This window comes from Centroberyx gerrardi, chromosome 3 (genome assembly GCF_048128805.1).
Source record: "Centroberyx gerrardi isolate f3 chromosome 3, fCenGer3.hap1.cur.20231027, whole genome shotgun sequence".
NCBI lineage: Eukaryota > Metazoa > Chordata > Actinopteri > Beryciformes > Berycidae > Centroberyx > Centroberyx gerrardi.
Window position 1 is genome coordinate 19,808,965 of NC_135999.1, and position 13,920 is coordinate 19,822,884.

The 13,920-nt window shown below is 40.8% G+C and overlaps 4 protein-coding genes across 4 annotated transcripts in view; 2 read left to right on the forward strand and 2 right to left on the reverse strand.

Annotated features, from left to right (window-relative positions):
• The window catches only part of taf5 (TAF5 RNA polymerase II, TATA box binding protein (TBP)-associated factor), a 221,842-nt gene that overhangs the window by 31,898 nt on the left and 176,024 nt on the right, over positions 1-13,920 (forward strand). The window lies entirely within an intron of this gene.
• On the reverse strand, positions 1,706-4,301 carry calhm1b (calcium homeostasis modulator 1b). Its single transcript, XM_071908768.2, has 3 exons — positions 4,178-4,301; positions 3,183-3,767; positions 1,706-2,377 (listed from the first exon to the last, which is right to left on the reverse strand). Exons 2-3 carry the CDS (start codon positions 3,726-3,728, stop codon positions 1,865-1,867), a joined length of 1,059 nt encoding a protein of 352 aa, XP_071764869.1. The 5' UTR covers positions 3,729-3,767; positions 4,178-4,301; the 3' UTR covers positions 1,706-1,864.
• LOC139919128 (inositol 1,4,5-trisphosphate receptor-interacting protein) lies at positions 5,323-8,424 on the forward strand. The gene is made up of 2 exons (XM_071908742.2): positions 5,323-5,428; positions 5,853-8,424. Exon 2 carries the CDS (start codon positions 5,865-5,867, stop codon positions 7,887-7,889), a length of 2,025 nt encoding a protein of 674 aa, XP_071764843.2. The 5' UTR covers positions 5,323-5,428; positions 5,853-5,864; the 3' UTR covers positions 7,890-8,424.
• On the reverse strand, positions 10,506-13,584 carry zp3c (zona pellucida glycoprotein 3c). The gene is made up of 7 exons (XM_071908773.2): positions 13,036-13,584; positions 12,709-12,821; positions 12,228-12,331; positions 11,071-11,260; positions 10,841-10,967; positions 10,669-10,757; positions 10,506-10,596 (listed from the first exon to the last, which is right to left on the reverse strand). The coding sequence occupies exons 1-7, from the start codon at positions 13,582-13,584 to the stop codon at positions 10,506-10,508; spliced, it is 1,263 nt and encodes a 420-aa protein (XP_071764874.2).

Sequence of the window (13,920 nt, forward strand, 5' to 3'; positions counted from 1 at the left end):
AAAACAGAAGGGGAAGCAAGGTATGGAGAAAAACATTAGCGAGAGTGAGCGAGAGAGACACAGTGAGAGAAAATCACAGCCTGGACAAAGACATTGCACATCCACCCCCACACCAGTGGCCCTGGCTGCCAATTCGCTGAGGGAGAGAACAGCTGCTGGGCTACTGGGCTAGCAGTGAGTTGGTCAAGGGGAGCGCTGCTCCACTAATCCTCAGGGGAAGGGAGGGAGAGGCTTCCATGGGATCCATGTCGTTTTCATTCATCCCCCTCTAATAATGACATTACTGTTGAATAACAGCTGGGTTGACTGCACAGATGTATGAGCAAAAATACACTGCATAATACACTGCATGGGTTGTTGGATGTTTACAAGCTCCAGATCAAAGATGATGTGTCAATTGTGAGTGGCTTTGAGGATGTGTTGTCATAGTTGGTATATCAAGGATAGTTGTTTTGGTAAGAGTACGCCCTCTTGTGATATATTGTGAAAACACCATTGCATCAACAGCTTCCTAAACTATAACTATATGTACATATTCACCTGTAATGAATATTCTGTAAAAGAGGCCCACAGCTGAAGGCTTTATCAAACATAGAGGAAACAAGCAATTCCCGAAGGCCTCAGTGAAAAGCATTTTACCTGGGAGCCATTTATGAGAGTGAGAAGTGAGTATGAGAAAGAGAGAGAGAGAGATGCAAATGTTGACCTTGCTTTCTTTGTATCATGTAAATTGTTATGGCCGTGAGTGTGTTTTCACTACCATGTTTGCATACAATCTAGGCATGCCTGACTGGACATACAGTCGTATTATGGGAAATCTGCCTAAGACGAACCATAATAAACTGATAATATTCCAATGGGGTCAATTGAAAAGTGGACATTTTTGAACAGCCATTTCAAAGTTGTTTTTTTTCCAGGACACGTAACACTGCGTAACACTGAGAGCCTTGGGATTCTTGTTAACATGGAACTGCAGATCCAAAGATTGTCTGATAATGACAGGCAAAGTACTCCCCTTAAGTGCATCTAACCTTTTTACTAATGTTTAACTAAGTAGACTTTGAAATATGGCACTAAAGTAGGGATGTAGTCGGGGGGGGGTGGGGGTGGGGGGCACAGTCCTGGGTCCTACAGGACAGGTTTTTCTTATAAGCTCATAAGTGTGACCCATTTTATCAAGTTTTATTTTGTGCCCTGGGAATATTTGTGGTGGCCCTGCACTTGAGAGACACTTGAACATTTTTCATTGATCAGTGAGAAATCTGCTGGAGTAATGTGCCAGTATTAGCCTGATAGTCCTATTCTACAGACTCATAGACTCTTCTCATATTATTGCCAAGCCTTGTTAGGGTACTTTCAACAATATTTCATGGCTTTGTGGTCCTTTGTTTAGGAAATATAACAGCGTTGTTTGTGTTGTGAGTTTTGGACTACACCCAGCAGCAACAATATGATTGTTGTATAAATATGATTTTCACGAGACACCTTCAGTGTAGATTGCACTGTATGCAAACCAGAAATATCACAATACATGTTGATAGACAATCTCCAAATTTTGCCACTTGTTGGCTAATATGCTCAAGCATTGTACTTGGCACTGAGCTAAATGATACCATCAGTCAAACTACAAATTGTGATGAATTTCATTTTATATTAATTCACAAAATTATCTATGCATCAAAGCAAAAATGACATTCAGCTGAATTACAGCACTATATTTATAATTGACTTTTTATCTAAAATTAATGTAAAATGCTTCTTTGGATACAGACACAAAATAATTTCTTGAAACCCTAAAACAATGTTTCTGAAAGCTAAAGAATAGCCAACCACAGCCTTTCCCCCTGTTTTCTCTTTGAAATGTTCAAACCTTACTGTAGTACACTGCCCACTCCTTTTTCCCCATGTCATGGGTGTGTCCGTTAACAAACCCGTTTGGCCCTCCATTGACCTCTTTATTCAGTCTGTCATTGTCTTCACCATCTGGCTGGTCCTTTCTCAGAGCCAGAGGCGGCTTACAGGTGTGCCAGTTCCACAAGACTTTATTCATATCATCCTGGGCTCTTATACCAAGAAGCTTCTCTTCGTCGCTTCTCTTCTTGTCTTCATCATCATCGTCGCTGTCGTCCCTGTTGGAGCGATGGCGGTGGAAGCTGCGCATCTCTCCACTGACGTTCTCAAAGTACTGGTGGATGCAGACCTTCGCAAAGCTCTTGGCATGCTCCTTGCAGGTCTCATCAAACATCTTGCGCTCAATGTCAATGTAGTGTGACCAGTACTTGGTCTTGAGGAAGGCGGCCTGACTAAAGCATGGTCGAATAGCTCTAATCATGAAGGCCATGAAAGTCATCATGAGCAAGAACATCCACCCACATGCCTGCAAAATATAAATATGTATGAATATATAGCAAGCTAAATTTAGCAAAATATATGTTTACTAGAAAAGGAAAAAAGCAAGGGAAAAGGCAATTTGCTTGCCCATTATATTATGTGTTGAATTTGAAAAAAAGTGTGCTAACTTTTTCCATCAAGTTATTAAATTTCTAATAGCTGAAAAAGTACCGAAGCCAACTGTTTGCCTTCTGGAATATGTAGCTTTTCTAGTGTTGACTATATCTGGAAATCTTATAGTCTACTCATGTGGACAAACACAGGACCAGTAGTTTTGAAACCATTGTGGGCAAATGCGAGTGTCAGTTCTTACTGGCATAGGTGACATCAGATAAACTGGTGCCATTAGAATAATTCAAGTCACAGCGGAGTCAAGTGGGTTGAGTGAAACAATGGAGCAACTCGCCAACTAAAGCTTTTCTAGTGAAGGGATTGGTTTTTATCAGAATGAAGTTTATTCATACAATCATTTCTCATAGGCAGAGCCATTCTGGAGGCAGAAGTGATATTATTGGTTCAGTTAAACTTCAGTGGGCGGAGCCAAAGAACCACAGTTTTAAGTAAAGCTAGACCGAAGCCCAGTGAAAAGGCAAGAAGTTAAGAAAGGAGGTAGCTAATATGCAAAAAAGTTCAAACCATACTAGCCTATAGCTAGGTACGCCAAAACATTTGGCTCCGCCCATTATTTCTGCCTCGAGAACAGCTCCGCCTCCAAGAAATGTTTTTATAACTAAAACTTCAATCTGCTGGCATCTCAGTGTAAAACCATTCACACAAAAAAAAACACCTACCTGTGATATACACTTGATGTATCGAGACGCTGCCACTCTTATTTCATGCTGGTCAAATAGGTCTTTGCATGGAATTTTTGCCAGCAGTTTCATCTTCTCCATCTCTGACATACCCTTAATGAGACTGGAATTCCCAAATTGGTCAATATCCAAGTTGATGCTGAAAGCGCACAGGAAGCTCTTCCCATCCATGAGAGTGACAGATACCCACACCGCAGGAGCTATCAAGGATCGCTGTGTGATCGAACAGAACATGTAGCGAAGGATTGCTGGGTCCTTACTCCGTTTCCCTGTTGGCCTTTTCCACTCCTCCGCAAGCATTGACACATTATTGTTCAACACAAAACCTAACATAAAGAACCATATAGGTGGAATAATAAGTAGTCCAATCCCATAAGCATAGTTGTACTCTGGTATACAGGGGCAGCTGAACTCAAAGGCAGAGTACATTTGTGCACTAGCTAGTGCCATAATGCCGCAGATCCCATTCATAAAAGACTCCTGGTTGGATTGGAGGAACTGGAACATCATACGAAACTTATCCATCTTGAAAGATGTGGCTCTTTGTTTCCAAAGTAATTAAATCTGTGAAAACAATTAGGCAGTAAGTCAAGCTGCAGTAGTTTGAAATCAATCAGTGAGAATGAGAGGGGCAAGGGGCCACAATAAATATCACGCTGAACCTTGTATCCTCGTTGTATACATAAACAAATCACTCAAGAAGCAATAATTAAGACATTAAATAGGGCACTATACTTGTCCTATTGTGTTGAAAATGTGGAAATGAAGATCTAGATGGTACCACAATATGTTTTGAGTGAACTATCTAAATCAGCTTTCATGGACAGTTATATTTCAATAGTTTGATGTACCTGGAGAGACCAATATGCAAACAGGCATCTAGAGATATATATTGGTTGTTATGTACAAAACAAACAAACACACACACACACACACACACACACACACACACACACACACACACACACACTTACCTATTATGAGTCAGTCTCAAGAGCAGATAATCAAAAAGAAAATACAGAAAAAGTCAAACCAAGCCAAAATCCATAGTAAATTACATGCAGTTCTTGATGTACTTATACATTGTCCCTGTTAACGACTGAGACTCGACTGTCGAACTCTCTATAGGGATGTTTCCAGCAGACCACACCATCTGTCATCATGCCCCTCCCTTCACAGGCACCTGTTTTTTACCCTTCTGATGTAACAAAAGATTCCCATTCACTCCCCACTGTCTCAAAACAAAACATGTTACATGCCTTGAATAAAACTCTTAGTTTCCAGTCAGTCATTACACAATTGACAGGAATTTGTTTTCTTCCTTGGATGTAGTATATTTAGTAATGAGTTATTTCAAGTTACCTGAACTTTGGGGGAAACAGTGTTGTGTTCGGCTGTAGCCATAGCTACACACGAGATTTCAGACATGCAAAAATGGTCTCAAAGCATGCAAATTACTGTGGCTTTGGCTTGGAAATTTGGTTATTATCTAAGAGGTGAAGGATGAATCTGTTTCCACTTGTTCAATCAGTGCCAATTGTAAAGGAACTATTACCTCATCACATGCCAAAAATAAAATAATGATTAAGTCTTTAATCATTAACCTTCTTGTTCTCATACCCCTTTCACGTGTCTTTATTTGGCAGCTTTACTACAATAAATGGCATAGTTTTATTGACATTAGCTGCCCCTTTCATACGTGTGCCATCCTTTATTTGGACCCAACTGCACCCATCAAAATGAAGCAGAGCTAGACAAACCAGTTAGTACCCCACAGGAAGATAAAAGGCAGGGGCTTACTACCCTATTCATGGACACAAACCATTTCCCACACATCATTAGTTCTTGTTTGTGCAACACTATCTGATCAAATGCTTGGTCCTTCATCTCATACTACAAATACAATATAGTGTCATAGATTCATTCATGGAGCCAAAGACAAGAGACTACAAAGTAAATGGTTCATCTTCGATTCTGCTCTATACGCTTTCTATACAGGAAGTCTGTGCTAGCCGTTTTCGTCTGTGTGTTGCAGAGGAAAATATCACACCGCAGCATATGGGCAGGGTGCTCAGGAAATAAGTCACGAAAGACAACCTACAACTCTAAAATAGGAAGAGATAACTGAGCCTGCCGCTGTACAAGGTTAGTCTCTTGCTTCTTCCTTTGTACCTATCCACAGATGATAGGAAGGTTTTTGCATTACATTATTACATCTTCTTCTGGTGCGTATTGTTGTAATTCTCCTTTGTTATTATACACAGTGGTAAATTGTGTTTTATATTGTGTAAGCACAGAAATGTGTAAAGAGGATGCTTTCAGGGCCATCAAGGAAGTGATGACTTCCTCTCTTGCTTTGCAGCATCGTTATACTTTGGAGTGAAATTTGCCAATATGAACATGTCACATATTTTTACACTATATCATTACAAGGAATTTTTCACTCAATCCTTTGTTTTTATATATTTCATGACACTGTAAGACTGTAAGACACTGTAAGACATTTTGCTAAATCATGACAATTAATGGTAATTTGGTTAAATTTATAATGTAATCATAACTGCTTGGTCACCAGGAAAAGTCAAAAGTGAATGCAAAATCAAAGCTTGAACACTCAATATTTCTTTATGATGTTTGATCCATTCGCAGATAATATTAAAGATGCAAGATATTCTCCTTCGGGTGTTTGTGGTGGCTCTGGGTCTGATTATGCACCCAAAGGAGGACCCCAGGGTTGAGCAATGGGATGATATCATCGCAGTGGGCATGCGAGAACATGAAGAGAGGCTGCTGAGGGAAGGAGAGAAACTGGACCAGGACATGACACCTCTCAGTCAGGAAATGACACATGTCGACGCTGAAGGGCCTCAGCTAGACCTAAAAAACATCCACGAGGAACCAGTTTCCAGTGAGTCTGACCAGCATGTGGCTCAAACTGATAATTTGCCTTTGGTGGAAGATGTGACTCTCACCAACAACGAACATTCAGAAGAAGAGGACAGTGCTGATCACAAACTGAGCCAAGTCAAGTCGGATCCAAGCTTGCCACGAGAGGATGAGCGTGAACCTGAAACTGACATGAAGACTTCAGAAGTAGAACATGAGCATCAACCAGTTGCGCCCCATGCAAAGGGCCATTTAAAGCTGAGTGAGAACGATTCCTCTAAGGACAGTAAAGAGAGAGAAGACATCCAGGCTAGTGGTTCTTTTACAGACCCAAGCATATCACTAGGGCAACAAGAACGGCTTGAGACGGAGGAAGTATCTATCTCACAGCAAGAAGTGCCTCTATCACACCTCCGCACTGAGACATCGGAGGAGGAGGATTTAGGGATGACCATCGCTGACTGGGAGAAGGATTACCTGTGGTACCTATGGAACACAATCTCCATTATCTCCATGATCCGCTTCTTCAGGAAATACCTCAGGAGAAATTCCCACAGGGGATATGGAGAAGACGACACTTCTGAACACGGCCCGTTCCCGGTGAACTGCATCTCTGCTGAAGTGCCGCTGCCAGACAGTAACACTCTACAGCGTTTTCATTCTAAATGTATTCAAGACTCATCCAGTAAGAGGTGGAGAGAGGTTGGATTTTTGGAGGGATTTGCAAATGACCTTTTAAAGGCCATGAGGACCATGAGTGGTAGAAATGGCGGTATGGTAATTGAGGACTTTCAGATGGTGGAGGGTGTGTGTGAGATCATTGTCCCCTTTTCTCCACCAGAGCCATATAGTTTTCAGTGTCAGCTCTGGAGCAACCAGACCAGTGATATGCTACCAGATATGCCAGTTTGTGGTAAAATAAAAATGGTGGAAAATGTAAAGATCCAAAATGGCTGCCACTGTGAATCTTCTAATATAAGAGATGATGTGGTATGCCTGCTGCATTGTGAGAGTAAGAACATAAAGGCAAAAATGACTGATGTTTATGATGGTCTTCTTTGCATGAAGAACACCCCCTTCCTATCAAAATCCCAGGTTACCAAATGGTTTCAGAGCGCCATCAGACAAGCATGGGCACTGATATCCCATAAATATGAGTTTGAGCTGAACTTTCGCAACATTGATGCTCCAGGTGCTCTGGTAGTTCGATTCAGATCAGGGAAGAAGATGAGCTTCAATATGAATCCTGTGGTCACACACAACAGTGATGCTTATTTCTTCATTACTCCTCACTCCCCAAACAACTTGGACACTTTCTGGACACTCTCGGTAACCGCCTATGAGGATCGTTTACTACACCAACTCTCCAAAAGCCTGCCTCAAAACTCATGTCACATTCAAACTCTTGAAATTGTACATTTCCTTCATAAGAGACAGACAGCATTGACAGGAAGGAGTGCTCTTAAAGATTCTCATTTCAAAACCTCACTGATGCACTTGCTTTTGACCAAGGCTCCATCACAGTGGCACCCTGACTACATGGCTTCTAGGCTCCGGGACTTACTGGTCTTTGTGGAGAAAAGTCTTCAGCAAAAATTGCTGCATCACAGTCTTATTGGGAACCCTTTAACTCAAAATGACATTGAACTCCCAGTTGCATTGTCTCAAGCAAAGCCTGTGAATCTCTTCCACCCCCTTGTGGTACATGACTGCTTCTACACAAATGCTGTAATGCATTTCCAGGAGATGCTGAAAAACACTCATATGCTGATACAGGATTATGTGCCAAGTAAAATGTAGTTTGAATAAGAGTATGGAGGAAAAAAGTTGTCAAGGCTCAAATTTAATCCTCGTAATATGTTGAAAAAAAAAATGACATCCATTATGTTACGGGTCAAATTGACCCACACAGTTTAAATACTCTCAAAAACAGGTAAAGAATCAGATCAAAACAGTAAAATATTATGGCTTGTCAGAAAATTCAGGAAGAAGAAATATGAGAACATATGATATATACACACTATATTTAACAACTATTTAATAAACATATTTCCTTTCTCACAAGCTGTGGCATTTTGATAACTCTGTTTAATTAACGTAATGCAAAGATTTTCAATTTCCCTAAGTAGGCCTATATATTTTTTGTATTTTGTATAAGTAAGCTCAGTTACAGTTACTAGATATTAGGGATGGGACGATCTGCTTATCTCACGATACAATTCGAGATGTGATATGGGGTTCACGATTCGATACAACCACGATACTATGTGATCAATAAAAGTTCAGTGACAAAGTCTGACTGTGCAGAATCGTTTATTTCTGAGCCACAAATCTTTCTAGCAATGCCATTGGCTTGCTAGAATGTAAACAATTTAAAAATGTCATTACAAAATGTCAATAACAATTTGGAGAGCTTGTGAAATTGTGATGGTTAATAGTCTCATTTGTGATTACAGCAGAATAACATGGAGCCAATATCGCAATCATTTTTCTGCCTGACGATATGTGTTGTCACAGTTTTGTATTACGATATTGAATTTCCATATATCGTCCCATCCCTAGTAGATATGATTTCACCCTTTGTTAAAATAATCCTCTCACTTTTTCATTACTCTCCACTGCTTTCTGCAGATGCATTTTCTGCACTGTACACACGTGGAGCTGGTTTTACCATCTTGTTGAGGGAGGCAGACCTGGCATCTTTCAACTATATTGTCCTCTGTCCCTGAAAGCCCTTCCTCTATTTCAGTATCATATTTGAAAATCTGATAGACTTCCTGGACTGTCAGGCTTTTGGAGCTCATTTTTTAGCATCTATGCCTGACAAAGTTTGTTGCAGTGTAGTGTGGGAAACCGCCTTACCCCCACAGGGTAATCAGAACCAGTCATAATATACATCAAAGACATGTTTATTTTGGGTCTGTACAACTATCTTTGTACATGAAAGTATCTGGGTCAAAATGACCTGTAACATATTTGTATACAAAGTCTGTACAGACTTCCACAACAGTGTGTCCACGACCCTAAATGAGGAAAAGTCAAGCAATTTCAGGGAGAAAAAAGGGCAACTAGTATTTCAGACAGTTCAAAGTGGAAACGGGTCAAATTGACCCACAACATGAGGGTTAGAGGATAAGGCTGGTGTTTTTAATGTATTGCTTACCGTCAACCAAATCCTATGAAAATAACAAAATCAACAATGCGTTTGCGCTACTCCTGTTATTTTCTGACTTCCCACGTATCGTTTTTAGCCGTCAACCCGGAAGTAATTTCAATTTCGCTAACTATTACCACGAAAAGTCAGACTGTTGTAGTTATTACCAAATGGGAATAAATTCTTCATTACGCCGGGGACCATTTTCGGTGCTTCGGAACTACTTTCCTGAGATTGCAAACGTGTCTACAGCCGGCTTATTAAGTTTTAGGGAGTTTGAGGAAAAAGTCAGCTGGCCCGGTGCATCGTGATGATGAAATATGCTGCCCAGAGAAACGGCATGGCTCTTTGACGTGTTTTAATACAATGGAGTTCCATGGCTGCTGGGACATGGCTTCATTGGGCACCGGCTACATGGACGAGATTTGCTGGCAAAACAAAATCATTTTCATAGGATTTGTTGACATTAAGCAATGCATTTAAAAAAAAAAAAAAAGCCTTATCCTTTAATACAATTTTGACAGATGCCATTTCCACCTTTCCTCTTGAAAAGTGCGTACTCGACACAAGGAGTTCTGCAGAAATCCATGAAAATGATGCGCATGTAAGGTTGAGTTATGTTCAGAGGCAGTGATGAATACAGGAATATTGTTGAGTAATAAAGTCAAGTACCACAGATAAGCATAAACTTATTTTATTTTGTAAAATGTTCTGGTCTTTTCCACTCCAGAAACAATCACAAGGAGCAAGGTTCAACATCCCAATTTGAGTATTGGGCTTTTAGTAGTCATGCTCCCAGTATTTTAGAAACTCTGCGTGGTCCTCCACAGGACCCAAGGATTTGAAGTTTGGCTCAACCTCCACATATCCAGTCTTGCTGCTATAGTCAATCTCCCAAGAGTGACTTGAGATAATGTTCCTGGAAGCTATGAAAGAACCCATATGACATTTTTTAAAATGCATTCAGTCCAATCATCTGTGGACAAGTAGCTGTCCTGAATTATGCAGTTGAAGTGTCACTCAAAATGAACCATGCACCATTTTAATATAATAAAAAAAAAGCCCAAATATTTCCAAACTGTTTTGGAATGTACATCAGGATTGCTTACTGTACATAATGTTTCTGAAATGCGATTTTGACGCTTCAAGAGTTAAGTAGAGCTGCATCAGGGGATCATTGCTGTCAAGCTGTTGTATAAATACTGACACTAGGTTTTACGGTGTGGCCATTTCCCCCTCCCTTTTTGTAATTGGTAAAACCTTTAGTGGCGCAACTTACCCTTTGGCTGTGCCGATGAGCAGGATGAGTCACAGCAGACGCACACCGAGTCGTAACCATACAGCTCCTTCCACCTAAACATCAAGGAGAACTTTAGTAGGTGTTGGATCAATGATAAAAATTGGGGAGCATAGGAGTCAACTCACTTTTTGGTAGCTGAATCATAATTGCAGGCCTTGGAAGTCGCAGTTGGAATACTTGGCCCCACAACGATCTCACAGTGCATGTAGAGTTGCTGGAAAATGAAGAACATGTTGTGTTTCAATAAACATCACATATTTCATGTTTATTGCGTGCAGTGAGTGGCTCTGACAGTACCTTTGGTGAAGCTGCACTTGAAACCATGTCCTTGAAAATGAAGGCACCTATGCGGAACGTCTGGGTCATCTCTGAGGCATCAGTGATGAACTTTGACTGGTCAGTCACCATACCATCAACCATACAACTGCAATTATGAGAATATGCATGTTTACCTCTTTTTAAAGAGGAAAAAAAAAAAGCCTAGTGAAAAGCACAAATCTTATTCTGAAGCATAACTCATGTTTTACCCTTGGTTGTCAATCACTGTATATTTAGGTGATGAGTTGGGGTCTTGGGAGGCCGTCATGAAGCACTTGTTGACATACAGCTTTTGATTCCCAGACTTCTGGGTTGCAGTGTTGTCTGACAGCTTGGCAACAAACTGCATTGGCTGTCCCATGGTGTAGGTTTTGGACCCAGCGATTTCTTTCCCTGATGCTGAAACAATTAGGCAATTTTGTCACTTTGATGAGTTCACATTAGATTAAAATGAGTGCATGTTTATAAATGATTAGGGCACAAAATCAGTTGACAAACTGCAGAGATTTGATCCATGCTGCCAGCTTTCAGCAGTCTTTGAATATGAAGTTTATCACCAGATGTGGAAGAATTCCCAGAGGAAGCAGTTAAGCTTGATGAAACATCGTAGACAAGAGTGAATGTTAGCAAGCATGTGTAATATTAAGGCATATATATTCCACTTGGAGCCAAGATTTTAGTAAATTTCAGATGTTTGATAGATGCCGTGTGTAAACGCAAAAATGAAGCCGACGAGACAGTTGTCCCTTGGGTCGTGTCTCCAAAGACCTTTGTCCCATTTCCTCTCATTGTCCCCTGAAGACTGAAGTAGGCCTGAGGTGTCTCTTTACCACTCGTTTACCTTAATGATAGTACACAAGGCAACTTGTTTTAGCCACTCTTCATGTACTGCCAACTCCCCTGACAACTAGGACATGCATCATGTGAGAAATTGTAACAAAGATACTAGTTGCAAGTAAACAAAATTTTGATAACCTCAGTATTCATCTGCTCTTTGCCCTGTTTTAGGTTACACCATGTTTAGATTTCCGACTTGACTTAAGGAATATTGGCCAGTATTGATGGCATTTACTCCTCCATATTTAGCTTTTGATCAGCAGTGAATTTCTAATCATTTAGTAGAAGTCTTTGGGGCATTTTCTCACGTTTTCACTTTAAACACTGCCCAAGACAGCTGCCCCCGCCTGCCATCATCACTAGTCATTTCCTTTGCAAGTCAAATATCAACTGTGCTAGAATGCTTTGGGAATTCCAGCTCCATGTAGTACACCATCTTATGCTGACAATATTGTCAACAGCTTCTAATGGTTAATGAGAATACTAGTGCATGTGAGCAGGGCTTAATTTACAATTAAATGCAACATACCATCTTGAGGGGTGAGAGTTGCACCAGTTTTTGATTTGAGGGCTTTGAAAACCGTGCCTCCCTCTATCTTGGGATAGAAGCCAACCTTATAGGCGTGATGGAACCTGCAACAGTCAAAGTCAAGTTAAAACCGAGCCAGTGATGCTATTCAGAAACCAGCTGTTGACAGACTATACTCACTTTAGAGGTATTATAATACAGACTTCAAATGTTGTGTCCACATCTACAACCATCCATTAATAAAAAAAGATTTTCAGTATGAAATGTCATACTAGCTGACAGAATAATCAAATAAGGGGCTTAACATCCAATTTCCTGACTGATCTACAACAAGATGGCAAATAAACATTATAACCAATTCTAAACTGAGAATTAATGCACAAGTTACATTGCCTTGACTAACACAGCAAGTTGTTTGCTGCCCACAGCTACTTTGGACCAAGTTGACTTCCACAGAAGAAACTTAATTGAGGATTCTTACCTGTGATAGTTGCACTGCAGAGGGATATCGAATGGCATCTCCCTCACAACTGGACTGGTAGGGTCTGGCTTGTAGTGGAGCACATTGGAGATGGCCATCTGGTCTGGGTTGTTCTGGAACATAATAAAGCCATCAAGCATCACCATGTGATTCCAGGATAGGCTACCATTAAGAACCGGATCCCAGCAAAAAGCCAAAGATTGCTACCTCAATAAGCCTCACCAGGAATTTGTACTCAACAAAAAACATAATTTACAGGGGAAAGATTTTCAACACCTACTTTGGTCTAATATTGTGGACATGATTAAGTTTAATGGCTTTACCAACCTCAGTCTTGAATCCACAGTCATTTGTCAGCAGGTAGAGAAGGTAGTAGTGGTCTGTTGTAGCTTGATTGACAGGACAGGTGCCCAATTTCAGAAATTTGTATGCTGCCTTAGTGTTAAGGAACTCTCTCCTGATTCTCACATACATTCTGTCGACATGGCACAGAACATCGATCATGTTCGGCCGGGTTGATGTGGTGGTTGAAGGGGCAGCAGTCATAAGCAGCATTTCCTTGACTGAATCCGGCAGTGGTCTCGCACCTTTTTCTGGCTGGAAGAGCTCCTTCTGGTCCTTGGAGGCTGGGATGCGCAGGTACTCAGGAACCTTCCTGGCTTCAGGTTGAGAAGATTTAGTACTTGACCCACTCCTCCAGAATTTGGCCCTGGGTGCAAAACCTTGTGTTCTTTCATCAGCTATTATTTTTTCCATTGCCTCCCATTCTAGCTCAGGACCAAGCATAAATGGGCCATAGCCAGGTAAACTTCTAAATGGATAACTATAAGCAGAGCAACACAGCAGCAACAAGAGCCCAGCAAGCAACAGCCCCATTGTTAGTTGCTCCAGCAGCCTACGGCCCACTAAGATTCACACTTGCCTTAACAAGTGTAGTGTTGTGGTGTCGTTTCCCCTGTGTTTTATATTGTGCATTAAGCGCTAATTGTCACAGCTGCTGCAAATGCTAATCAAAAAACAACCAATGAGAAGTAACCAATGATAATCACGCTTGCAATCTAATAAACTGAAATATACCTTCCTGTCTGTCACACAACAGTCGGTTTGTAGAGCATGTCATATAGCCTAAATCACTCCTGGTTAATGTGTATAAAATTAAATAACTGACTCAATTTTCTCAAAGCACGGGTGGAGCTTATTTATCACCAGTCC

Bases quoted from the DNA above. Each gene is read 5' to 3' on its own strand.
- calhm1b (XM_071908768.2), bottom strand. From the start codon at position 3,728: ATGGATAAGTTTCGTATGATGTTCCAGTTCCTCCAATCCAACCAGGAG. The intron at 2,378-3,182 runs GTAGGTGTTTTT...TATATTTTGCAG, and splicing joins ACATCAAGTGTATATCACAG to GCATGTGGGTGGATGTTCTT.
- LOC139919128 (XM_071908742.2), top strand. From the start codon at position 5,865: ATGCAAGATATTCTCCTTCGGGTGTTTGTGGTGGCTCTGGGTCTGATT.
- zp3c (XM_071908773.2), bottom strand. From the start codon at position 13,584: ATGGGGCTGTTGCTTGCTGGGCTCTTGTTGCTGCTGTGTTGCTCTGCT. The intron at 10,758-10,840 runs GTACTGTCAGAG...TTCATTTTCCAG, and splicing joins CAAGTGCAGCTTCACCAAAG to CAACTCTACATGCACTGTGA. The intron at 10,597-10,668 runs GTGAGTTGACTC...CTTGATGTTTAG, and splicing joins TATGATTCAGCTACCAAAAA to GTGGAAGGAGCTGTATGGTT.